The 27,906-nt window shown below is 35.4% G+C and overlaps 1 protein-coding gene across 6 annotated transcripts in view; it reads right to left on the bottom strand.

Annotated features, from left to right (window-relative positions):
• The window catches only part of ADGRL3 (adhesion G protein-coupled receptor L3), a 956,872-nt gene that overhangs the window by 160,661 nt on the left and 768,305 nt on the right, over nt 1-27,906 (bottom strand). For 4 of the 6 annotated variants that reach the window (XM_070372463.1, XM_070372461.1, XM_070372466.1 and 1 more), the window contains 2 exons: nt 19,253-19,438; nt 16,260-16,298 (listed from right to left, as the gene is read on the bottom strand). In XM_070372463.1, the coding sequence (XP_070228564.1) occupies nt 16,260-16,298; nt 19,253-19,438 (225 nt within the window). The remainder of the gene's footprint in view (nt 1-16,259; nt 16,299-19,252; nt 19,439-27,906) is intronic. The other 2 variants (XM_070372465.1, XM_070372464.1) reach the window with 1 other exon arrangement.

Here is a 27,906-nt window from a genome sequence, read left to right as displayed (position 1 = left end):
ATAAACTTAGATCTTAAGTTCTTGAGGTCATTCATTATTTTTTAATGAATTTTCATTTTTTTTCTTTTGTGTTGAAGCATATGTTCATATATATGTATATAATCATTAGGCAGCCCATTAGAATGTTAAGAGCAATTATCTCCCCTTAGTGGATAAATTTAAATTAAGTTGCTGACATCCTTTGGAAAAGTGAAATTTTATTTTTTATCTCCACATCTTTATCTTTTTCTGTGTTCTCATGAACACAATATTTTTTATCAATATATACAGTAATCATGCTGAACATTGTTTCTCTTACTATATATTATATATATATATATATATATATATATATATATATATTTATGTTTAATAGAAAGAAAGAAAGATAGTGCTAAGTCGTGTCCTACTCTTGTGACCTATGGACTGTAGCCTGCCAGGCTCCTCTGCCCATGGGATTTTCAAGCTAGAATACTGGAGTGGGTTGCCATTTCCTTCTCCATGTTTAATATATGTCACGTATAAATCTCAGGCTATGTAGAGAAAGAAAAATAAGTATTCAGATCTTCTATGCTCCAATTTCTTGCTTTCTGACTCTCTGACTCTCTCTCTATATATATATATTATATATATATATATATATATATAATTTACATTGATTTATAATTAAAAATTTTAAAAACCTTAACTCTTCATTTTTGACTTTGTAATAAGTTTGTCATTTGAGAATAAAATAAAATAGAGCAAAAGTTTAACATCATTCCTGAATAGGGCACATTGTACTCCAATCTATGTTTAGACATTGATTCAAATCAAAATTTTAAAGGGCAAATATTAGAAGTCTTCAAAACAGTTTTAAACTTAAAGTTTTTTTACTAGAAGTCAAGCTGAGTGACTGATATTTACACATCTGATCAATAAACCTAAGATTTTTTTAATAATCACTCTTATTTAATATTACTAAGCATATAAAAACCACTAATCTCTGAACTCCCTTTTATATTACAGAGAAATGTTGGCATTTTCAAGTCTTAATAAAAATGACTGTATAATACAACTGACTTGAATATAGTAATAAGAACCTTTAATAGTAGAACAAGATAAAACAGAAATTTTACAAAAGACTCTGCCTCTTCAAGAAACTTCTTATTCAAAAATATATTTAACAAACTGTAACTGACTGTATTATTTTTAAATCTTATATAAAATTAAATGATTGAATGCTGTCAAATCTATGTTGTGTTAGAGAAATTGTGCTAAGTCCCTTCAGTCACGTCCAACTCTTTGTAACCCTATGGATGTAGCCCACCAGGCTTCTCCGCCCATGGAGATTCTCCAGGAAAGAATACTAGAGTGGGTTGCCATTAACTTTTTACTTACTCAACATTCATTCAACAAATATTAATTAAGTGCCTTTAACTGAGATACTGCAAAGAGAGATAGTTATTCTTCCTTCCTTCAAAGTGATAACAATAGAGTGAAGCCAGGGAAATAAACAAGTAAAATACAGCATGACAAGCATTATAATAGTAGAAACATGAAGTACAAGCTTTGTATTAGAACGGCTCCATGAGAATTTCAAGCTTAAATACAACATTAACCAAACAGACAAGGGGTAAATCAGGTCTTCCTACCAATCATCTATCTATTTATCATGTAAAATAAAAGGAAAATATACATGATGGGGGATTCAGAGTTAGGGGTAGGGTTGGGGACAGGGTGGCTTTTGATTTTACTTAGGATGGTCCAAGTGGGCCTCCTTGAAAATGTAATGATTTTAAAAAGACAAAGTTGCTGAGAGAGTTATCCATGTAGATATTTGGAGGAGGTATTCCAAAAGGGTGAATAAACAGAATGCAATTCAACAAGTGGAAATATGCTTTGCATATTTCAAAATCTTAGAGAGGCCCATGTTTGGAGCTTTATTTAGAAAACAGGAGGTGGCGGGGGTGAACCAAATCAATTGAGTAGGTGAACACTGCACATGAAACTAGTTTTCAGGTGAAGACTGGGAATTCAGTTATGAATTTGATGCCTATTTAAAAAAAAGTGAAGATTTGAAAAGTTACCTTCAAACTAATTTTGGAGTTCACGAAAGTGGTCTGTGCTGTAGATAACATCTGTGAGTCTTAGGCACATAGGTGCCACTTAAATCAACTAGATCACATAGGAGTGTCAGAACAAAGAGCAAACAAGAGCCGACTGAGCTAAGAGGCACCCAAACCCATGGATTTAGAAGAAAAGGAGTGAAGAAAGGAGACTGCAAAGAAGCATCAAGAGGAGGAAAATCAAGAGAATGGGTTTTCTTCAGGATAGTGTATTAAAGAAGACAAAGAAATCAACTGTGTCTTCTGACTGGTTAAGTACAGTTAATTGACATCTGACTACTGAGTTCATCAGCATGAAATCATTAATGACCTCAACTAGTACAGCTGCAGTAAGGTAGTGAGGGCAAAGTCTGATGAGATGAAATTAAGAGACAGTAAAAGGAGAGGGGCTGGTGACAGTGATGTAGAGAAGTGTTTTGAGAATTTCTACTGTGGTGGAAATGTTGTTGCTGTTTTTCAGTAGCTAAGAAGTGTCCAACTCTTTGTGAATCCATGGACTGCCACACAACAGACGTCCCCGCCCTTCACTATCTCTCGGAGCTTGCTCAAACTCATTTCCACTGAGTCAGAGATGTCATGCAACCATCTCATCCTCTGTAGCTCCGATCTCCTCCTGCCCTCAGTCTTTCCCAGCATCAGAGTCTTTTCCAATGAGTTGGCTCCTCTAATCAGGTAGCCAGAGTATTGGAGCTACAGCTTCAGCATCAGCCCTTCTGATGAATATTCAGGGTTGATGTCCTTGAGGATGTATTGGTTTTATCCCCTTGCTGTCCAAGAGACTCTCAAGAGTATTCTCCACACCACAATTGGAAAGCGTCGATTCTTCAGCACTGAGTCTTCTTTATGGTCCAACTCTCATATCTGTACGTAACTACAAGAAAAACCATAGCTTTGCCTACATGGACCTCTGTTGGCACCATGATGTCTCTGCTTTTTAATATGCTGTTTAGATTTGTCTAGGATTTTTCTGGGTGGTGCTAGTAGTAAAGAACATGTCTGCCAGTGCAGGAGATGTAAGAGACATGGGTTTGATTCCTGAGTCAGGAAGATCCCCTGTAGGAGGAAATGGCAACCCATTTCAGAATTCTTGCCTGGAGAATGCCATGGATAGAGGAGCCTGGAAGGCTACAGTCCAGAGAGTTACAAAGAGTCAGACGTGATTGAAGCAATTAGCATGCACACACTAGGTTTGTCGTAGCTTTGCTTACAAGTAGCAAGCGTCTTTTAATGTCATGCCTGCAGTCACCATTTTCAGTGATTCTAGAACCCAAGAGAATAAAATCTGTCACTGTTTGCACTTGTTTCCCTTCTATTTGCCATGAAGTGGAGTGAAAGGACTGGATGTCATGATCTTAGTTTTTTTGAATGTTTAATTTAAGCTAGTTTTTCACTCTCCTCTTTTACCACATGAAGAGACTCTTTAGTTCTTCTTAGCTTTAAGTCATTAGAGTGGTATTATCCTCATATCTAAGGTTGTTGCTATTTCTCCTAGCAATCTTGATTCCAGCTTGTGCTTCATCCAACCTGGCATTTCGTGTGATGTATTCGGGATATAAGTTAAATGAGCAGGGTGACAATATGCAGCTTTGATGTGTTACTTTTTTAACTTTGAACCAGTCTATTGTTACATGTAGAGTTCTAACTCTTGCTTCTTGACCTGCATACAGGTTTCTCAAGAGGCAGGTAAAGTGGTCTGGCATTCCCATCTCTTGTGAAGAATTTTCCACAGTTTGTTGTGATCCACACAATCAAAGGCTTTGAGTGTAGTCAATGCAGCAGAAGTAGATATCTTTCTGGAATCCACTTGCTTTATCTATGAACCAAGAATGTTCAAAACTTCTGTATCATTACATTCATTTTCCAGTCCTGTGGCCACTGCTGACTTTTCTAAATTTGCTGACATACGGAGTCCAGCACTTTTACAGATCATCTTTTAGGATTTGAAATAGCTCAGCTGGAATTTCATCACCTCCACTAGCTTTTTTCATAGTAATGCTTCATAAGGCACACTTGACATCACATTCCAGGGTGTCTGGCTCTAGGTTAGTAACCACACCATGTGGTTATCCAGGTCATTAAGACCTTTTTTTGTATAGTTCTTCCGTGTATTCTTGTCATCTCTTCTTAATCTCTTCAACTTCTGTTATGTCCTTACTATTTCTGTCCTTTATTGTGCCTGTCTTTGCATGACATGTTTCTTTGGTATCTTCAATTTTCTTTAAGAGACCTCTTGTCTTTCCTATTCTTTGATTTCCTCTGATTTCTTTGCAATGTTCAATTAAAAAGGCTTTCACATCTGTCCTTGCTATTCTCTGAAACTCTTTATTCAGTTGGTTATGTCTTTTCCTCTTTTTGCTTCTCTTTTCTCAGCTTCTCTTATTTTCTCAGCTCAAACAAGCAATTTGTCTTCTTCCATTTAATTTTCTTTGGGATGGTTTTGGTCACTGCCTTTGTATAATGTGATGAAGCTTCTTCAGGCATTCTCTACCAGATCTAGCCCCTTGAATCTATTAGTCAACTCAACTATCATAAGGGATTTGATTAAGGAAACACCTGAATGGCCTAGTGGTTTTCCCTATGTTCTTCAATTTAAGCCTGAATTTTGCAAAAACGAGCTCATTATGTGAGCCACAGTCAGCTCCAGGTCTTATTTTTGCTCACTGTATAGAACCTCTCCCCTTTCAGCTGCAAAGAATATAATTAATCTGATTTGTGGGTATTGACCATCTGGTGATGTCCATGTGTAAAGTTGTCTCTTGTGTTGTTAGAAGAGGATGTTTGCTATGACCAGTGTGCTCTCTTGACAAAACTCTGTTAGCCTTTGTCCTGCTTCATTTTGTATTCCAAGGCCAAACGTATCTGTCACACAGGTATCTCTTGACTTCCTACTTTTACATTCCAATCCCCTATGATGAAAAGGACATCTTTGTTTGGTGTTAGTTCTAGACGGTCTTGTATATCTTCACAGAACTGCTCAACTTCAGTTTCTTTAGTATTAGTTGTTGGGGCATAGATGTGGATTGCTGTGATGTTAAATGGTTTGCCTTGGAAACGGAGAGAGGCCGTTCCGTCATTTTTCAGATTGCCCCCAAGTACTGCATTTCAGACTCTTTTGTTGACTACGAGGGCTACTCCAATTCTTCTAAGGGATTCTTGTCCACAGTAGTAGATATAATGGTCATCTAAATTAAATTTGCCCATTCCCATCCATTTCAGTTCACTGATTCCTAGAATGCTGAAGTTCACTCTTTTCATCATCTGCTTCACCATGTCCAATTCACCTTGATTCATAGACCTAACATCCCAGATCCTGGACAATATTTTTTTTACAATATCAGACTTTACTTTCACCACCAGACACATCCACAACTGGATCCATTCCTGTTTTAATGCAGCTTCTTCATTCTTTCCAGAGCTATTTCTCTGTTCTTCCTCAGTAGCATATTGAGCACCTACTGACCTGGAAGGCTCATCTTTTGGTGTCATATCTTTTTGCCTTTCATACTCTTCAGTGCAAATACCATCAAGCAATTGGAAACATTAGACGAAGGCCTAAATTAAATGGTAAATATTTAGAGGTCATTTTTCATGTGCTAAGTACAATTTAAATGGTCTTCAGGAAACAGGAATAATCCTATTCATGCATCAACTAAATGTTGTCAGATAAGTGAATGCTACTGAGAAGAAGGGAAGGAGAAGTAGAGAAGGAATCCAAGTAGAAGGCACTGTGACTACAAAGGCACAGAAATATGAAATGCAAGTCCTTAGGTCATTTGGGAGTGTAGACTCCAAGTTTATGGAAGAGGCCAGCTAAGATGTGGGAAATCAGCAAGAGGAGTCAAATTCTCAAACACTATAGTCCAAAACAGGACTTTTTTTTTAAGGGAAAAAGACAGTCTTTGAGTGGGATCAAGTCTTGATCAATCTGCATTTTAAAAACATTTCTGTGGCTAGAGAGTATTCAACTATTTGGCGTAGCATTTTATTCAACTGGTTTCCTACTGATAAACTTGTTTTATTGATATAAACTGTGATGCAAGACTGCCTTTGATCATCAGTGTATGTTCATTCTTTCAGTGGTGGAACGCTACCACATAACATGAGTTTGCCACAGCTACTCTCAACGTCCTAGTCATAGGCGAGGAGAACAAACACTGTTTTGCAATTGTATGACAAGATTTATAAAGAAACATTATAAAAATATGGATGTGAGCAAAGCTAGTCTTCCATGGTAAGATATTTAAGAGGTTGATACAGTAATTGTTTTGAGGAAAGAGATATGAATTACTAGGGAGAGAGGCAGGGCTGCTTGCACCATTCAACTCCGAGGGGACACCACTGAAATACATCACAACATCAGTGGCATGCCTTGGAGTTAGCCATGTGGCCTGAGTGGGAAGGAGACATATCTATTATTCCACTGTTTGAATTTTGTAACATATACCTATATTATCCATTCAGAAAAGTACTTATAAAGAAAGAAATGCCATCTGGAAATAATTTGAAATAACCTTGTTTTTTTTTTCCTTTGAACAAAAATGATTGCCTTCAGAATATAACAATCAAAAGGACATTTTAATCTCTACTTAGGATTTAAAAGTAACCACTGGTATTGTATCATCATAACTTTCTGGCAGATATCATATCAAAACGGGATGAATATATCAATATGTACCATCAAATACGAAAAAAAAATATTTTTTATTTCATCTAAGAACACTACTTCCCAATAATTCTCTTGTTTTAGACACAGAATCATTGGACACTATGCCCAGCTGCAAAACTGTATCTATCAAAGAAGAATTTACTTATGTAAACTAAACAGCCAAGGGATACAGTTAGGAGTAGGAGAAATGATTAAATGTAGTTGGGTGAGATTTTTGGAAAGTTGTAACAGAAATGAATAGTTTACTGTCCTTCTCTCTGTGTAGAAATTAGCATGAAGTGATGATTGGATGCTAAGTAAGCATCTTGTCATTTTGAAGATAAGTCCAGGTGCTAAATACAATATAGCAGAAAAACAGATGAAGCCTTGGTCTCTGAAATGGAGTGTTCATACTAATCTTGAACTGCTTCAACTGTATTTCCTTTTTATTTATGAAAATAAAGTCCTAGTTTAAGTTACCATAGTTAAGTTTCTGTGACTACTGGCTGTAAAAAGTTCATACATGAGATAAGTGAAAATATAAAAATTATAATTCTGTTAGTAGTAGAATAAAAAAATCATTTGTTTGGTTCCAAGTCATTAGGCAACTACTTTACTGCAAATGACACCTTAAAGCTTTCATTTCTTGTCTAACCTGCACCAGAAATGCTTATGATAGGTTCAGAAAGTAGGATTTTAAATCTCTAATGTTATTTTAAGTGTATTTTTTTCCTTCTGGTTAGGTATATGATCATAAGGCTTTTAAAGACACATAGTAAGGTAAATTGATGTGTACTCTCTTATGTTTGCATAGAAATAATATATATTTATGTTCTATGTATTTAAAACTTCTTTGAAGGTAAACTCATGTTCAGAGAGCAATGATGAACTAGAATGGACTTTAAAGAAACAATTTTACAATTAAATAATGATCCAGGCTTTAATCAAGAAAGGAGAGAATAAAATTTGGTGGAAAAAAGTGAGAAAATACTTTTTTTGTTTTAGGTGAAAGTATTTTATATAGAAATAAAAGGCCTTTTTCTCCCACCCTTATTAGAATTACTTCCTGAAGCATTTACAAACCATATATATATATTCTATATTTATTTTATATATATTCCATATATATAAATCACATATATATTCTAGCTATATATATATATATGTAAACAGGAACATTTTGTTGATTTATAGGAAATGTGCAAAACGGAAGAGTTGGAAATAACTTTGTAAAGCAGCCATCTCTGCCTGATCTGACACACTAGCCACGAGGATTTTGAGAGATTCCCAAAATGATGTTCTTTGCACGTCAAAGCAGAAAGTCCATCATCAATATCTGTCACTATCCTTTGGAAGTTTTCAAATCATTAGATTTATGAACTGACCTGTCCAAGATCTTAAATAATAGCCTGTATAATTTACACTGCTTATATTACATATGGTTTTACTATCTTTTGATTCAACAATTGCCTTATTTAATGACTACAATGTATAAAAAAGAATTCATATCTCTTCTTTATCTAAAGAAAACTACTTTTACACGGAAGTCACTTTCTTTGATCTCAATGTCTTTTAGCAATAGGTTCAGAGCACCAGAAACATGCAGGGTACAGATTTATATTTTCTCTCTTACACAAATCAAGTGCAGATTTATCAAGCTGTGAAATACATTAAGTTCATAGTGTTTTAACAAAGGGTTACCAAATCTCAAGAACCTGGCGTGATTCAAACTACTTTCAGATGTCCTTTTAATTATATTAAATGAAAGTTTGAGTTGGCTTTGATGCTTATGGGCAAACACTGAAATCTCTTGAAAGAGTTGCTAAAAGTACTCCCCATTGCTATAGTTAATATACTACGTTGTATGCACACCACTAGCCAATTTATTCTAGCCACTTTAACAAGGATATCCAGCCTGACAGGCCACAAAGAATAGTATCACAAGTCAAGCAAAGCACAAATCATTAGAAGACTCAAAAACTTGTTTGACATGCACCACGGAGCTCTTTGTCACACAGCCAATTAAGTGACCAAACAAGGAACTTGAAAATACTCATTAATTTCTTCCTAGGAGTATAAATGGAGGTTAGAATCTTTTCTTGTCTCATCCACCAAAGGCACACAAGTAAAACTGGCATAATTCAATTTTCACTTTGTCAAAGGTGCAAGTAGCAACTTAGGTTCACAGAAAGCCTGTATTAAAGAGAGAGGAAAAAAAGAAGCAATAGGTAGAAATGTTTATGTATCCGGGCTTTAGAATCTTTTAAAATTCATCAAATGTTGACATTACTTTTATCACTGAAAAGCTGTATTTGTGTTTCTGAGCAGATTCAGCAGCACCTGACATCTATTTCTTTTGTGTGAGATAAGAACTTGAGTTGACTCCTGGATGCCATACTCTTCAGGTCCTCCTCCTTCTCTGCTGCTGGTTACTCTTCCTCTCCCAGACCTCATCATATGACAGTGTCCTGGGTCTCAGCCCTAGATTCCTTCCTCTCTATACTCATTTCCTTGATAAACTCATCTAGGAAATGAAACATTGACTGAAAATGCCACTCTCACATTGTTTTTGTTTTTGTTGTTTTCCAGTCGCTCAGTCATGTCCGACTCTTTGCCTTCCCAAGGACTGCAGCATGCCAGGCTTCCCTGCCCTTCACTATCTCCTGGAGCTTGCTTAAACTCATGTTCATTGAATCAGAGAGACCATCAAACCATCCCATCCTCTGTCATGCCCTTCTCCTCCTGGCTTCAGTCTTTCCCAGAATCAGGGTCTTATCTAATGAGTTGGCCCTTCGCCTCAAGTGGCTGAAGTACTGGAGCTTAAGTTTCAGAATCAGTCTTCTAATGAATATTCAGGATTGATTTCCTTTAGGATTGACTGGTTCCTGAAACATTACTAAATGATTACTTCTAGCGTGAATATTCAGCTAAATTTTAAGCTCATATACCTAACTGCAAATTTACCATCAATATTGCATATCTGATAAGAAACTTAACATACTTTTTAGTGAGGTTCTTTTCATGTTCCTCCCAAATTGGTCACAGATAGGCCATTTCAGTAACAGGCAAATTCATTCTTCCAGTTGCTCAGGCAAAACACTGTGGGTCATTCCAACACCTCTCTTTTCCAGACACTTCACCTTACAATCCCTTCAGTTCAGTTCAGTTGCTCAGTCGTGTCCAACTCTTTATGACCCCATGAACTGCAGCACACCATGCCTTCCTGTCCATCACCAACTCCCGGAGTCCACCCAAACCCATGTCCATTGAGTTGGTGATGCCATCCAACCATCTCATCCTCTGTCGTCCCCTTCTCCTCCTGCCCCCAATCCCTCCCAGCATCAGGGTCTTTTCCAATGAGTCAGCTCTTCGCATCAGGTGGCCAAAGTATTGGAGTTTCAGTTTCAACACCAGTCCTTCCAATGAACACTCAGGACTGATCTCCTTTAGGATGGACTGCCTGGATCTCCTTACAGTCCAAGGGACTCTCAAGAGTCTTCTCCAACACCACAGTTCAAAACCATCAATTCTTTGGCACTCAGCTTTCTTTATAGTCCAACTCTCACATCCATACATGACCACTGGAAAAACCATAGCCTTGACCAGATGGACCTTTGTTGACAAAGTAATGTCTCTGCTTTTTAATATGCTGTCTAGGTTGGTCATAACTTTCCTGCCAAGGAGTAAGCGTCTTTTAATTTCATGGCTGCAGTCACCATCTGCAGTGATTTTGGAGCCCAAAAAAATAAAGTCTGACACTGTTTCCACTGTTTCCCCATCTATTTGCCATGAAGTGATGGGACCAGATGCCATGATCTTTGTTTTCTGAATGTTGAACTTTAAGCCAAATTTTTCACTCTCCTCTTTCACTTTCATCAAGAGGCTCTTTAGTTCCTCTTCACTTTCTGCCATAAGGGTGGTGTCATCTGCATATCTGAGGTTATTGATATTTCTCCTGGCAATCTTGATTCCAGCTTGTGCTTCGTCCAGCCCAGTGTTTCTCATGATGTACTCTGCATATAAGTTAAATAAGCAGGGTGACAATATACAGCCTTGATGTACTCCTTTTCCTATTTGGAACCAGTCTGTTGTTCCATGTCCAGTTCTAACTGTTGCTTCCTGACCTGCATACAGGTTTCTTAATAGGCAGGTCCGGTGGTCCGGTATTCCCATCTCTCTCAGAATTTTCCACAGTTTATTGTGATCCACACAGTAAATTCCTATTTGTTCCACTTTGAAAAAAAAATCTTGAACCAGAAAAATTATTTGAGCATCCCATACTCATATCCTGTTTTAAGTAGTTGTTATTGCCCAAATGGTTACCCTATTTCAGTCCTTACTTTTCCTGTTATCATCTATTTTCTAATTTTAAAACGTATCAGACCATGTCATCCCTCTGCTCAGAACCCTGGAGTGGTTTCCTCTCTATGAATACAAGTCCTTACAAAGGTCTGTCAGATCTGGGCCCTTGACGTCCTGTCATCCTTTTCTCTTTCACTTCATTCCAGTTGCATTGGCTTCCTAGACAACACAGGCTTATTTCTATCTCAGAAACTTTCTGTTTTCTTTGCTAGAGTGCTTTTTCCTACATATCTTCACAGTTCACCCCTTCATAGTTTTTCTCAAATGTCACCTCACCTCAGTGATGCATTTCTTGCTCTGTTTTTCTCCATAACATTTATTATCATCTCACATACCATATATTTACTGTTTATATTCTGCTACTAGATATTTCACCCTAGGAGAGTGAACAGGGATTTTGACCTGTTGTGGGCACTGCTGTATTCCCAGTACTGAGAGGATTATTGTGCAAATGCGCTCAACTAGTAATTCTTGAATGTTTTTGTTAACTACTGTGTGAGTTTATTATTATTATTATTTTTTTTACAGTTGAAGCTGAGGTTGCTTTTACAGTGCTAATATGCGGGGAGCGAGCTCCGCCCCTGGCAAAGGTCTTGAGGAAGGAGGCTTGGCATACGCAAAGGCGGGATCAAGCCTCAGGAGTCTCCCTGGAAATTCTCGAGCATTTACACCCAAAACCAGAGTCTGCCTACTTTCTGCTTTGTGCTTTCACCTACACCTCTGACTTTACGGGGGGCTGTCCCCCACTACCTCTCTCTGAAAAAAGAGTTAGCTTACAGCTCCAGTTAATAATTCCTGGGTGTAACAGTGTTTCAACCTACAAACTCCCTTGGAAGTCCTCTAGCCTGCCTGAATAGGTTTTTCCGGCCACATGTGATTGTTCAGAGCCTCCAAACTGTGAGAGGTATGAGATGTTCTAAACTGTCTAAACACAGATTCTTTTGAGCAGTTAAAAGATTGATTAGAAATTGTATTGGTGAAGGGATTTTCACTTGTTGGGCCAATGTTTGCTGCTAAGTCTCCATATCCCTTACCTGCTGTGTCCCTGGCAGTGTATTGATTAATATAATTGGTGTAAATAGTAGCTTTAATGTTTGTAACCTGGGACCCTTGAGTTAATTCTTTTTCTTGTTATAGCCCACCACACCTTTGCTCTGTAGGAATGCAACTTTATCTAATGCTTTTGGAGGGTGGCGCTTGACTTATCACCTTTAGAGAAAAATAAGTTTTCTGAAGAAAGGGTCTTAAAATGTTAACAGGCCTCCGGGCCAGAAGATGATGCAAATCACCTAAGCTTTTGCATATGATAAGTTTGCAGGAAGAAAGCCTGGCTTGCTGCATGACTCTACCCCTTCCCCCATTATCCTCTATGCATAACTTAAGGTATAAAAACTACTTTGGAAAATAAAGTGCGGGCCTTGTTCACCGAAACTTGGTCTCACCATGTCGTTCTTTCTCTTACCTTCTGGCTGAATTATTCAGCCTCTTTTCTCCACTGAATTTCCTCACTGAGCTATCCTTATTTCAGCCTCTTTTCTCCACTGAATTTCCTCATTGAGCTATCCTTATTCTATTACTCTTCATGTCCTTAATTAAAGTTTAATTAAGCAGTTGTTTCCTGATCCTCGCCGACGCCGTCCCCACTTCGAATTCCCTGGATCCACCGGGGCTGGACCCCGGCACTAATACCTAGGATACAGATTTCTAGTGGATAATGAAGGTGAAACAAACAAAATAAATAAATAAATAAGTAAATATTAAGTCCAAATAAAATAAGTAAAATCTAATAAAAAGAGGGCTTATTTCAAATACTTTGTAAGACTTGAAACATAGACTATCTGCCTTTTAAAAAAATGAAAAATGGAAGGAAGAATGCGAAGAAGAGAAGAAACCAAGTGTGTGTCTTTAAAAAAAATTTTGCAGTTATTTACTAATGGTTAAATCAATTCTTGGCCTAAGTATGCAAATAATAGTGGTTTCCAAAGAATGACTCAAAAGATTCACATCAATAACGATGCATGCGTGCTCAGTCACTCAGTTGTGTCCAGCTCTTTGCAACCCCCATGGACTGTAGCCTGGCAGGCTCCTCTCTCCATGGGATTTTCCAAGCAAGAATACTGGAGTAGGTTGCCATTTTCTCCTCCAGGGGATCTTTATGACCCAGGTATTGAACCCCCATCTCCCACATCTCCTACATTGGCAGGCAGACTCCATTACCATCAAGCAAGATTGACTGTGAGTCTCCAGGGAGTCCATGCCACCTATGGGATTTGGAGGAGAAAGGAAACTGCTGGCAAAAGTCAAAACATATTTCTTAACTAGGAAAATGTCCTGCTTTTAAAGCATTTAAAATGGAAAAAAATGAATGTCAGTAAATTTTAATAGTTCCTGCAAAAGACTATGAAATAAGAATTTATGCAAAATGCTTTTCAGTGACGGTCACAATGCCTAATAAATGATTTATTCTTCATATTACATCACTGTTATTCTTAAGATGGTGTTGAAGAAGCACTGGATGCACCAGGATAGAAGCATTAGTGCCATCAGTGCCAGCTGTGTGACCTAGTTCCAGTCACTGGATCTCTCCAGATTTCAATTCACTCATCTTCACCTCTATGGCCCCTCCTGGTAATAATATATATATAGTAACATATATATTAATATGCATATGGAACACAAGCCTTACTTGTCTTCTCTGGCATAAAACTTAAAACCCTCTTCTAAATGATGCATTGTGTCTGGGATATGGTAATGATATTTTAATTTGACATATGTGAATACCTATATTTTAATAGTCAACAAAACTTTTAGGGTAATCTAAAATTACAACTGAATAAGGGAAAATAAAATATATTGGACCCAGTTTTTTTATTTTCATTAAAATTCTTGATATAAAAGCATAATAAGTTTTAGGAGATTCATATATTATTTTAAAAAATCAAAGCAACTAACTTTTAATTGCTCACTTATAGATCAGTTATCATAGCTGACTATCGATAGTCCAGATTTCACTGTTATTGTGTGTGTGTGTGAAATAAAAAGTGGGAAGCAAGAAGTAATGAATGGATCTAGATAATTCATAAAATAGACACTGTACTTCTAAATAATTAAATGTTAAATGTATTTAGATGGTCAAAATCATATCTAGAAGAATCACTGCTTGTGCCCATGGAAAGGAAAAAAAAAATTAAGTATCTTATAATAAATATTTTTTTTCAAATTTAGTGCAAAAAACCTTTCTGGTATATTTCATTCCTATTTCACAGGTAGCTTAGAATGTGCTCTGAATATAGAAATAATAGAGAACATGTCTTTAAAAGCCAAATAGACTAAAGATTTAGGTATTATTCAGTCTAGAATTTCACAGAATAATGATCTATACAAAAGGAATAGAAATAATGTCATGTATTAGCAAGCAGAGCATTTCCACTTCACCAATATTCTGTTTGTATTTGGTCTTATCAGATGTTTAGTCAATAGCTGAAACGTTTATTCATAGCCAGTCAATTATAACAACAGGAAATCAGCCATTGAATAAACTGTGCTATTAATTTTCCATCAGAGATTCTTGTTTGAATGACCATGCATTTCATAGATTTAAATACTGAAAGGCTAATTCTAATTATTTCCAAGGCCCTATTAAAAGGATAACATAGATTGCAATCAAAAACAATACTAATGTTGCTCAAAAATGATCCTCAGCTTTCAGTTCTGAAGAGTACTTCAATTTTTCTATCTATTGCACACACAAAGCAGTATATATACATATACCTCCCAAAGTAATTTCTTTTCCAAAATATGAGAAAAACCTGAACAGTTGCTTATATACAACAGTTCATTATTTTATAAGAAAAAATACAAATTAAAAGGTTTTCTTCCTAACCTCTGTTATGCAGATTTCCCCCCGCTTTAAACGACTGTCTCGCACAATGCCCTTATTGTGAATAAACGGATACAGTTTAATTTCTGGACTACCAATCTGAGAACTAGTAACATGGGTCTTGAGGACATCCTTCTTTACAAATGTAGTTGACCTTCCCCTTTAAAAATGCTGATATATCCACATAGGGAATAACATTTACAGCGACACAGTTTCATATTTTTCTTCCTTCTGATAAAGTTAATTTGTATATTGGAACCCACAGAATGGAAGCTGCCTCAGTAGCCTGGCCCATATCACAAATCTAAACCTGCATTTATGGGAAATGATTGTCAAGGAGCCAATCACAATCCTCTAACCCAGCTCACTTTACCCTAGAAAACTGGATCTGCTAGCCTTATAAGGAAATCCCCAACTTCCTTTGCAATCCCTGTTTCGAGTTGTCTCCATAAAACTAACTCTTGCCCAATATCCCGCAGGAAGAGTGTGCTACTGATGGTGAGGCACTGATTCTGGCAACCCGTGGATTGATTTACCTTGAATAAAGCAGAGTGAAGTCATTACTAAAGTATTTTGTTGTTTGACCTTGCCTCCCTTCCTTTGTTCTTTCCTTCACCTCTCTCCTTTCTTCTCTCTCCTATCTTCTGATATCCCCACACTTCTTTTCCTTCTAAAAATAACTATGAAGCTGGCTTCAGGGATTCCTTTCCACAAGAACTCATAAACATAGAAACTTTTTTTTTTTTAATCTTGCTTAGAAACAAATTACAACGTTAACTGAAACATTCACATTGGGATTCATGTGCTTATAATGAGTGGAAGAATAAGATCATTACAGCATGTCTTGATCAATTTGGTACAGAAGTAAACATTCCAAGTATCCTGGAACTGTTGTCTTATTTGATTGAGTGCCATTTCTGGATAACTTGTTAATCAAATATTAACCAGATCAATATATGAATGAAATGTTTTCATAGCCCCCTCTGAAGAAATTGGAGATTTATATATTATATCCAACTCACCTTTCAATGATGATCAAAATTCTCACACCAAAGTTGCACCTCTTAGCTAGTCTGTGATCCTCTTGTATGATAGAGCACTGTCACTTTTCAAATTTCTTTTTAGCACATGCTCTTTCATATAGCTTTCCATTCCCACCCTCTATGCCATCCCTGAAATTCTTCAAGTTCAATACATTATCATCTTTCTGTCAGATTCCCATACATGCTATTGCCATCAGAGACAATTCAACAACTTAACACATTTATAAAAACGCAGAAAGTACCTGGACATAGGCTCTGCAAGAGCGCTCTCTTTTCTGAAGCTGAATCCATTAAGACAGCAGATTAAACACAGAATAGAAAAAACAAGTTAGTGACAGAAGAAAACAAGAAAAATAAAAGAACACACCTACACAAACACCTTATATTGTTGTGCACTACTTCCTAGAAGAGAATGACAGCTAAGCAGCAGCAAAATGTCAGCATTGGCTTGAAAAATAGTAACCAATACCTTTCCAGAACCCAAGTGATAACTGGATGGTATAAAGCTGTTAATGATGGAAAGAAATCTTAGAATAAATTTAGTAGAAATTAGTAAAAATCAATATGCTTTATTTTTTGACATGATTCATTTCATATGAGGTTAGTTATTAACTTGTGGGCCACAGACAAAGATGTGTTAAGTAATTAAATTATGTCAAGGATTTGAAACCCATTTTTTAAAGATAGTAAATTGTTTGTGGTTTAAAGATAATTTAGGTAGTTAACATGTACCACAAACCATTTGTTCATACATATAAAAAGTTCCATTTATTGAGAAAATAGAAATGCATATTCATTTGACTCGTTGATTCTAAGGGACAAATACCAAGAGATAAGTAACTTCTGATTAAAAGAATGTGATTAATCTTCTGATTTATCTCTGTTTTTATTTCTTGAAGAATTTCTTTTAATGGTTTTGACCAAAAGATTTTACACATTTTAGAAACTTTTGTGGAATAACAAGACTGTATTTATTTATTTGCATATAGAATGATGTTTTTTTGGGAAAAAGATTAACAGCAACTCGTATTCAGTACCAAATATTTTTTTTTTCCTGGTGATAAAATGAATTATTAATACATATATTTGTTCGGTTTAAATAAATGACTGCAAAATTTATAAATTAGATTGTAGTTTTCCTCCTTTTCTAGTATTTTTTTTCCTTCAGTAGCCTTGATTGTTGAAGGAGAAAATTACCCATTTTAAGAAGCAGTTACTCTGATACCTTTTGTGTGGCTAATACTCTCTCAACTTTAATTCATACATTCTTCAGTGAGCATAGAGTAGTTACTCCTCTAAAGAATTAAGTGAGTAATCAGTACAAGTAAATTGCCAGTGTTGTCATTGGATTACTGACTAGCATCTTGGTTTAAAAGGTCTCTAAACTCTTCAGAATTTCAATGTGGAGCACAATTGATTTGTACTGAGTTGACTTTGCAAATCTGTTGGGTTATAACTGCTTCAGGGAACAGTGGGAACCACGGGAAATGGTAGCAAGCCAGGAAGCATGTGAATAACCTTTGCCATCCCATCTCTTTACCCCATCATGCAAATTAACATATGACAAACCACATTATATAAACAACTGAAAAGAGCTAAATAAGAAACAAAAGAGAGCATTAAAAAGCTTCACAAATGGAAATTTGCCCATTATGTAGTTATTTAATATTCAGACTAGGCAAGCTGATTAGCTGTAGCCTGTTAGAATGTGACATTAATTGCCAGCTTTACCTGATATTGCCAGACATCAACATCATTTATAAATAAAGATACAAAATATTCTATAACAAGTAGTGTTATGGATATGTAGCATTAATAGAAATTACTACTTCTAGTACATTATAATAACAATAGCTGGCAGCGATATTCATTAACAGCATCCAGTAAACCTTGGTAAAATCACAGCATGCCCAGATTACATAGACAGCTGTGGATTATATTCTGTCAGGGGCTGGGCTGAGATTCTATCATGGATGTGAGTGACAAAATAATTCCTTTTCACTCAGCATGAAAATAACCAAAAAAAAAATACCTTAGTAATAAATTCTATCTAACTGATAAAACTGAATCTATTTTCTGAGGATGAAGTTGCAGAAAAAACTGCTGGATAAAATACCTAGCTTTTATTTTTCTTTAATGTCAAACAATCATCATTTTAAAAATGTTTTCCATCTCATGAGACTCTTAGTCAAATAAGACAGAAAAGAAATAAACACAACAAAGACCACTCTGTAAAGTTATTTTTACATTCTAAAGGGGAATATTCATTCAGTGAATTCCATACAGGATATTAGTCTGCTGCTGCCAAATTCTTGCTGTTTGAAGTATCCCTGATATTAAGATTATCCCTGATATTTAAGGCCTTAAAATCCAGTTTCAATAACTGATCATCTTTATTACAAAAATGCCATTAAGAGAATATATGTTATCTAATGGCAGCAATTCTATTATCTTTTCACAATGTGAAATTTTGTTACATAAATGATACTCCTTATAAATATATATAAAACATATTTTATACATTTAAGTAAATACAATGCTTATATCTGTATAAGTTATATACAAAATGTTTACATATGTGTATATAATGTATATAAACATTTATTGTAGATTTATAGCTATAAATTAAAACACATAAAATTCCTTACAATTTAAAAACATTTTTATTACTTACAATTCAAAGTTGCTGAAACACATTAAAACCTATTAAATTATAATGGTAGTGATGCAAAATAAGTTACTTAAAAATAAAAAGGAAAATTAAACCACTTTGTCCAATGAGCTTTTAAATGTAATATGAATTAGGTTAAATTATTTTTTAATCTATAATGTATTATTTATATCTTTTCTCACTGTTATTTTCTAAATTTCTCTTTATTGATTAGATATTTGTTTTACTATTAATCATATTAATAAAGGCTTGAAAGGGATAAAAAAAAAAAAAGAAACAAAAGAAGCGGCATTTATCTATATTAACCATGTCAGAATTTAGCATCCAGAACAGAATTCTACAGAAAATGAATTATGATTCAAAATATATGCAAAGAGATTATCATTTATTGTTCCTTAGATTGAAAGTCAAATAAGGGCATTATTATAATGAGACAGTGAAGTGAATTGAATATAGCTAGCAGTTTTCTTTAGAATGATTTGATTTTATGGAGAGGGAAATTAATCAGGGAATTCTCACTGATTTTACTACAACTTTAAAGATGCATGTAACTAAGGGCCTTACCTTGTTCAAACTTCGTGCAGCACTATCTTTTCCACCTGGAGTCAAGTTCCGGAGCTGTACATCTAGGAGGCCTACCAACTGATCCATGGCCCGGACAGAATAAGTGATATCTCCAGCATTCAAATGATTTCGTGTCTGTTCAGCCAGTTCTCTAGCAATGTTGGCGGCTGTCTCTCCAGATTTCAACTACAATTTTGAAAACAGAACAAAAAGGAAAGAAATCTTAAGTAATTTTATTGGCTTCTTTGGACAATTGTTTTTGCATATGTTATAATCATTGAGGTAAGTAAGTTATTAAACTCCCTCTTTATTTGGTATACATTCCCTGAGTTTTCCTGCTAATCCATTATTTTCTTTAATAACTAACTTGAAAGTCATGCCTTTAGGAAGCTCCTCTTGAGGACTCTAACTTCTAGAAATGATTCTCACTTTACCCATCTGAGGGGTTAAGTCTAAGGTTTGCCCAGTGATTTTTCTCTATGTATTTCTAAATTGAACATTGATGAGTTTGTGTTGTGGACAACTGTGTTCTCAGAGGACAATACAAATTTTTCATTATGTCTAGTTTAACACTTAGTTCACAACGAATACTCACTGTCTGCTAAGCTCTGTGAAAATGTAATTTCAAATAAAAACTCTGCTTTTTAAAATGGTCTTCATCTTCTTACTAAGTAAAAGATTTCACCCCCATGTACTTGGTAGCAAACTAGTGCTTAGTTTCTAGCATTTTCCTTCTCTAAAACTACATGCTGATTTTTTAAGTATATTCTATAAGAATTGTTCAAATTGTCAACAATCCAAAGATGTTAAAAGAGATAAAACTTATATGCTACGATCACTTGAACAAATTTGACAGCTTTGGGTAATAAGATAGGAATATATATTAATTTGTAAGGAAGGCTTGTAAAACTTTTTTTAAAAAGGTAAATAAGTGTAATTTTCCAAGTTATCACATCCTTTATCTTTTTTAAAATTAAACTAAAGTACAATTATAACACATTTATGCAATATAGATATAGGTATGCAATGCAAAAATAATGAGTGTCTCTTCTTTTGACTCTATACATTCCCATTTTGTAGAGATTGTTAATGGTTCGGCATACATCTTTCCTAATTTTAGTCTGCCCTACTATTACTTATACAAAAGTGTCATTATTTAGAACATTTTCTTTTCTTCTCTTTTTCTGTTTTTAACAGTCATATATAGAATTTAGGATCACAAATAGAAAGGGCCTCTCTTTGTAAGGCTATCTTCCTAATCGATATTCAGAAAGCTGTAAGGGGTACCCTAAAAAACTCAAACTGGTTACCACTGTTTATGCAGGGATACTTAATATATTTGTAGCAGGACCAAATGTTAAAGAAATAAATGAATAAATTGGAGCAATTGGAATACCTAAATTGTTAACAATCACATTCTTAAGTTTATATAAAATCCTAATTCAAATACGCAAAAACAGCTTAGTAACCAAGTGTTGACAAAGATTTGTATACATATGACAGTCATAAACTACTACTTGATGTGTATATTTGTATACTTCCTATGTAAATTATAGTGTCTATTAAACTCTGAAATCTGAAGACTGTATAAGACAGAGATTTTTCTTATCACTATGAGCAGTAAAAAAATAATCCCACTGTTATGAAAGGGAAATGTTCAAAGATATTCATTCCAGCTTGCTTATAATAGAAAACAAAATGGGTTATGTCTGTACAAAACTGGACATATATATAAAAATTATGGAATACTATAAACAGCTTTGTAATAAAGAGAACAATACTGTTAACATCAATCTTCAACATGTAATATTGACTTAAATGCAAGTATAAAAATTATAAATATATACTAATATATATAGGCATGGTATTTGTGAAATATGAATGCTACTTGAGTAGCATATAAACATGCTATGAAAAATAAATATTATATGTAGATATTTTGTATGTTTATATATATATATGTGTATGTTTAAACACATAGGACAAAATTGAAAGATGGAAATCGAGAGAAGAATCATTTTGTTCAATGCTTAAATTTTACAAGAATATATAGTGTAAGAAGAATATGTTAAAGTATTATATGGTTAATTGGTATTTTTAAAAACTTTTAAAATGAAAAAAAGAGAAAAACACCTGCACTAAGTTTACTGAATTTGTAAAATATCAGGGCCTAAAAAACTAAGATACTTGTAACACCAAACGGAATACATTATAAGGTTCAAGGATAAATGTGTAACAGAGTCAATGTAGATCAAAGTAGCATTCGTGACCCACCGATGGATCGTGAAAGTACTTTGAAGCAGTCACAAAGTGACATAAAAGTGATTATAATCCATATATTTAATCATTATATACAATTTAGAGCTATTTACTGGTAATCTATTAACTCAATGATTTATAAAATTCAGCATTCATTAATTAAATTGGTAAAATGCTAGTATGCATAAAGTGTTCAGATTCATCATTCCATCAATTAAGTCTAAACACCTGATACAATTGCTCAGCAATGTTACAAAACCCCTGTGCACATGAGTATCCAGATAGCTGGAGTTCCTATAATATTCCAAAGGAATATTCTTTAAATCAGTGCACCATGCACAGAGTCTTGCATTTGCTATTGTGTTCCGCCTATGCTGTTCTCATAAAAATGAATATATTTGTGAAATTACTATTGTTTTACTTTGTTAAGCATTGTGCTCTTGTGTAATTGTTTTATTACCATTGTTACTATTATCATTATTATTGTATTGTTTGCTTCTATGTCTTTATTACCACATAGTATTTTTTCTATGAGAAAATGTCAAGGCATATGGACCTCTGGAGTCTTGTGATTCAGTTAAATGAGTCCTTTTGGAAAAAGGCTGGGATCTACTAGAATAAATAATAGGCTTTAACACATTATCTTCAAAACTAAAGATTCAAGTACTGACTTTCATTACAGCTATCAGGGAACATTATAAAAAGAAAAATTACTTAACAAACAGAAAAAAATAATAGGTATTGTCATATTGCAATTCAATTTATTTTTTTGGTTCTGCGTAGATGTTGTACAACAACATCTGTTGTACAAATGTTGTTTTCAACATTAAGTATTATAATATTGGGGTAGGATATGATAAGCTAAAAAAGAAGGCCTATATAATTCCCTAATATAAATATTTAAATTTTTTTAAAAATACAGTAATGAAAAAGCTGAAAATATAGATGACAAGTCAAAATATAACTGTTTTCAACATAAAAGATAATGATGTTGCCAATGTATGTGTCAATGACAGTGTGTTGTTGTAAATGGTGAGTCAAATACAAAAATCATCAGTAATTTATCTTAAAAATAGTTATTATGTTTTAGCATTCAAGAAGTGTTTATTTATTAAGAATAAATTGAATTAATTCCACTAAAGAAGTCTGGAACTCAAGGTTCACCAACAAGAAAGCTGCAACAGAAAAAAAAAAAAAAAAACCTAAAGTACAGATAAATTATAAAAAAATGTTTAAAATAAAAATGTGAAACCATATTTAAAGTAAAATAAAAATGGATATAACTAGTTATTTATTATGATCCCCTTTTCCTCTTAAAATTGAAGAAACTGTAGTAGTAATATTAAAAAATTAAAAAAAATATTAAAAATATTTCATTCATTAAACAATCATTTGGACACTTATTTCCTAAAGAAATAAAGTCAAATGTTATATGTAGTTTTGCTCACATTCAGGAACCTCACATTCTACTGCTTGGTATGCGGGGTACATAAAAGCAGATGGTATTAATTCAAAAATGCAATTATAAGATAATGTCTGTGAGGTTTTATGGGAATATAGTACAAGGGTAATAAAGACATGGAGACTATGTAAGAAAGCAACAGAAAATATCAAATAAGTTGAAAGTTAACAGACAAGTTGAGAGTGACCCAGTAAGATAAAATTCTGATGGGAACTGTGGAGGGAGCCAAGAGGATGCTATACAAGTAAGTGATGTCTAGAATAACCATGCTTTGGGAAGACAGGGTACTAAAAGTGGGAAAGAAATTAAAAAAAAAAATTTTATACCTTTAGAATTAAATCTACTACCAACATAGCATAAATTGTGTATATGTATACATGCACACATGTATATATACTCATACATATATATATATACAGTTTTAAAGAATAAAACATTTCTAATTTCAAAAACTGTTCTATCATTCTATATGTTCATTTGTTATTTAACCACAATTTGAATTTCTATGAATAACACTATACTAATGTCTGGGGATAAAATGGTAAATAAAATGGTTTCCCATAATAGGATCTGGAAAGAGCTGTTAATAAATTAACTGCACAATTATTTAATTTTAATTTTTTTGAATTCAATCCAGAATCCCAGTGCAGTGGATCAAATTTAAAGACAACTTTTTTTTTTTTTAATGTTTGTTTATTTTTGGCTGTGCTGGGTTTTTGTTGCTGCTTCCAGACTTTCTCTGGTTGCCGTGCACAGGCTTCTCCTTGTGGTGACCTCTCTTGTGGAGCACAGGATCTAGGGTGTTCAGGCTTCAGTAGTTGTGATGCACGGGATTACTAGTTGCAGCTCACAGGATCCAGAGTGCGGGCTCGCTAGTTGTGGCACACGGGCTCAACTGCCCTGACACAGGTGGGACCTTCTCAGATCAGGAATCGAACAGGTGTCTCTTGCATTGCAAGGCAGATTCTTAACCACTGGACCACCAGGGAAGCCCTAAAGGCAGTTTAGCCTGGTGTTTGAAGTTAGGGAATAATTTAGGAAATACTTCTCTGAGAAAGAATGTTTAATCTGAAGACAAATAGAAAAGAGAAAATTAGGTTGGGATGAGGATAGGAGCTTCTAGGCAGAGAGAGAAGCTTTTAGGAAAGAGGTGCAGGGAGATTTAAGGGCGCTGCACGAGGGTACTTGTGACTGGGGTTCAGGCAGCTGGAGATACGAGCAGGAGCAGAGCAGTAGTACCACTTGGAAGGTGTGATGATGATTTTGAGAAATTGTGCCAAGAGCAATCTGAAGGTATTAAAGAATCTAAATAGGAGTGGTCTACTCAGGCTTATGGAACTCAGTGGAATGGATTAGAGGGTTCAGGAGTGAGTGAAAGGGGACCTACTATGAAGCTAACACAGTAGAAAAAGCTGTTGTGGATTAGGGTTGGAGCAGCAGGGAAAATGAAGAGTGGCCTGATTTGGTAGAGATTTACAAGTACAGACAGGCTTACACTCTGATTGGATGTGTGAGTAAAATGAGAGAGAGGCACCAAGAGTCATTTCCAGGCTTCTTGTTAATGGCAGTGGTGCCATAAATTGGATTCTCCCATAGCTACTATTCTTTGCACCCAAAGATGGAGAAGCTCTATAGTCAGCAAAAACAAGACCAAGAGATGACTATGGTTCAGAGCATGAACTCCTTCTTGCCAAATTCAGACTTCAGTTGAAGAAAGTAGGGAAAACCACTAGACCATTCAGGTGTGACCTAAATCAAATCCTTAATGATTATACAGTGGAAAGGAGAAATAGATTTAAGGGACTAGATCTGATAGAGTGCCTGATGAACTACGGACGGAAATTTGGGACATTGTACAGGAGACAGGGAGCAAGGCCATCCCCAAGAAAAAGAAATGCAAAAAAGCAAAATGGCTGTCTGAGGAAGCCTTACAAATAGTTGTAAGAAGAAGAGAAGTGAAAAACAAAGGAGAAAAGGAAAGATATGCCCATTTGAATGTAGAGTTCCAAAGAATAGCAAGGAGAGATAAGCAAGCCTTCCTCAGTGATCAGTGCAAAGAAATAAAGGAAAACAGAATGGGAAAGACTAGAGATCTCTTCAAGAAAATTAGAGATACCAAGGTAACAACGCAATGATGGGCTCAATAAAGGACAGAAATGGTATGGACCTAACAGAAGCAGAAGATACTAAGAAGAGGTGGCAAGGATACACAGAAGAACTGTATAAAAAAGATCTTCATGACCCAGATAATCACGATAGTGTCACCACTCACCTAGGCCAGATATCCTGGAATGTGAAGTCAAGTGGGCCTTAGGAAGCATCACTATGAACAAAGCTAGTAGAGGTGATGGAATCCCAGTTGAGCTATTTCAAATCCTAAAACATGATGCTGTGAAGTGCTGCACTCAATATGCCAGCAAATTTGGAAAACTCAGCAGTGGCCATAGGACTGGAAAAGGTTACTTTTCATTCCAATGCCTAAGAAAGGTGATGCCAAAGAATGCTCAAACTAATGCACAATTGCACTCATCTCACACACTGGTAAAGTAATGCTCAAACCTCTCCAAGCCACGCTTCAACAGTACATGAACCATGAACTTCTAGATGATCAAGCTGGTTTTAGAAAAGGCAGAGGAACCAGAGATCAAATTGCCAAATCTGTTGGATCATCAAAAAAGCAAGAGAGTTCCTGAGAAACATCTATTTTTGCTTTATTGACTATGCCAAAGCCTTTGACTGTGTGGATCACAGTAAACTGTGGAAAATTCTTCAAGAGATGGGAATACCAGAGCACCTGACCTGCCTCTTGAGAAATCTGTATGCAGGGTCGGGAAACAACAGTTAGAACTAAACACAGAACAACAGACTGGTTCCAAATTAGGAAAGGAGTATTTTGAGGTTGTATATTGTCACCCTGATTATTTAACTTGTATGCAGAGGACATCATGAGAAACACTGGGCTGGATGAAGCACAAGCTGGAATCAAGTTTGCCAGGAGAAATATCAATAACCTCAGATACGCAGATGATACCACCTTCATGGCAGAAAGTGAAGAGGAACTAAAAAGCATCTTGATGAAAGTGAAAGAGGAGAGGGAAAAAGTTGGTTTAAAGCTCAACATTCAGAAAACAAAGATCATGGCATCCATTCCCATGATTTCAAGGCAAATAGCTGGAGAAACGGTGGAAACAGTGGCAGACTTTAATTTTTGAGGCTCCAAAATCACTGCAGATGGTGACTGCAGCTATGAAATTAAAAGATGCTTGTTCTTTGGTAGAAAAGTTATGACCAACCTAGACAGCATATTAAAAAGCAGAGACATTACCTTGCCAACAAAGGTCCATCCAGTCAATGCTATGGCTTTTATGGATGTCAGAGTTGGACTATAAGGAAAGTTGAGTGTCAAAGAATTGATGCTTTTGAACTGTGGTGTTGGAGAGGACTCTTGAGAGTCCTTTGGACTGCAAGGAGATCCAACCAATTCATCCTAAAGGAAATCAGTCCTGAATGTTCATCGGAAGGACTAAATTTGAAGCTGAAACTCCAATACTTTGGCCACCTGATGCATAGAACTCACTCATTGGAAAAGACCTTGATGCTGGCAAAGATTGAAGGCGGGACGAAAAGGGGAGGACAGAGCATGAAATGGCTGGATGGCATCACTGACTCAATGGGCATGAGTTTGAGTAAACTCCGGGAGTTGGTGATGGACAGAGAGGCCTGGTGTGCTGCAGTCCATGGGGTTGCAAAGGGTCGGACACAACTGAGTGAACTGACTGACTGATAGCTACTATGACTTTAAGGTTCAAGCTCAGTTCAAAAGTTGCCTATCCAGATCAGGCCTGCATGAATCACAGTCTTTCCAGTGGCATCCAGAAGCTACTCTTTTTTCTGATTGTCCTATTTATTTCACTCACCACAGTTATTATTATCTTATTTCCATACAAAAATATACACATATCTTACATCTGCCTCAAGTCTTCTATGCAAAGAAGCAAGACTGAAATAGTTATTTCGCTTATTCTAGCTTAAAGACATCATTACAATGTCTATCTCTAACAATTCTTTTAATAAATTCTGCTAAAATTATTCCTCAGAAATAAGTACATGCATACTGAGAAATCTTATAAGTTTTGTGAGGATTAGTAAATTAATGCCTGTATTGAAATGGTGGGATTATACCTAAGGCTTGAATAAAGGAGGGGAAACCCTGCTGCTGTAGTTAAGGATAATAATTATGACAGAGATGGATACTATTTGCATTTCAAATTTTGACACAAGAAAAAACCATTTTATTTGAAATAAGCTTTGACATTTCATGGGATTTTATACATCAAACATTAATTAGGTGGCAAAACAATTCATGGAGGAGTTACAGTGTTTAAGTACAAAGCTACCATTTCTTTGAAAGATCTACCTATTTTTCTGTGAATCTGAGTCAAGTGGGTTTATAGACAATAAAATGCCTCTACCTTACAATTGAATGTAGGCTAATTAAGCTTGAAGATGTGGAAATGCCACAAATCTCTGATAAAAATAATAAGCAATTTACTTTTATTCCATAGTAGATCTATGGGTTTGAAAAGAATGGTGAAATTAAGATCCGGGTACAAGATTCAGCCAGAGTTTCAGAACAAACAGTTGGTTTATTCTGTACTGTAACCTGCACCTGGGGCTTCCCGGGTTGTGCTAGTGGTAAAGATCTCGCAAATGCAGCAGACATGAGAGATGTGAGTTCGATCCCTGGGTCGGGAAGATCCCCTGGAGAAGGGCCTGGCAACACACTCCAGTATTCTTGCCTGGAGAATCGCCATGGACAGGAGCCTGTAGGGCTACAGTCCATAGGGTTGAACAGAATTGGACATGATTGAAGCAACTTAGCACGCACATAATATAAAACAGCAACACCATTTCTAGATCTACACATCCTTCT

This window comes from Bos mutus, chromosome 6 (genome assembly GCF_027580195.1).
Source record: "Bos mutus isolate GX-2022 chromosome 6, NWIPB_WYAK_1.1, whole genome shotgun sequence".
Classification (NCBI taxonomy): Eukaryota; Metazoa; Chordata; class Mammalia; order Artiodactyla; family Bovidae; genus Bos; species Bos mutus.
This window is presented reverse-complemented; position numbering and strand designations above follow the sequence as displayed.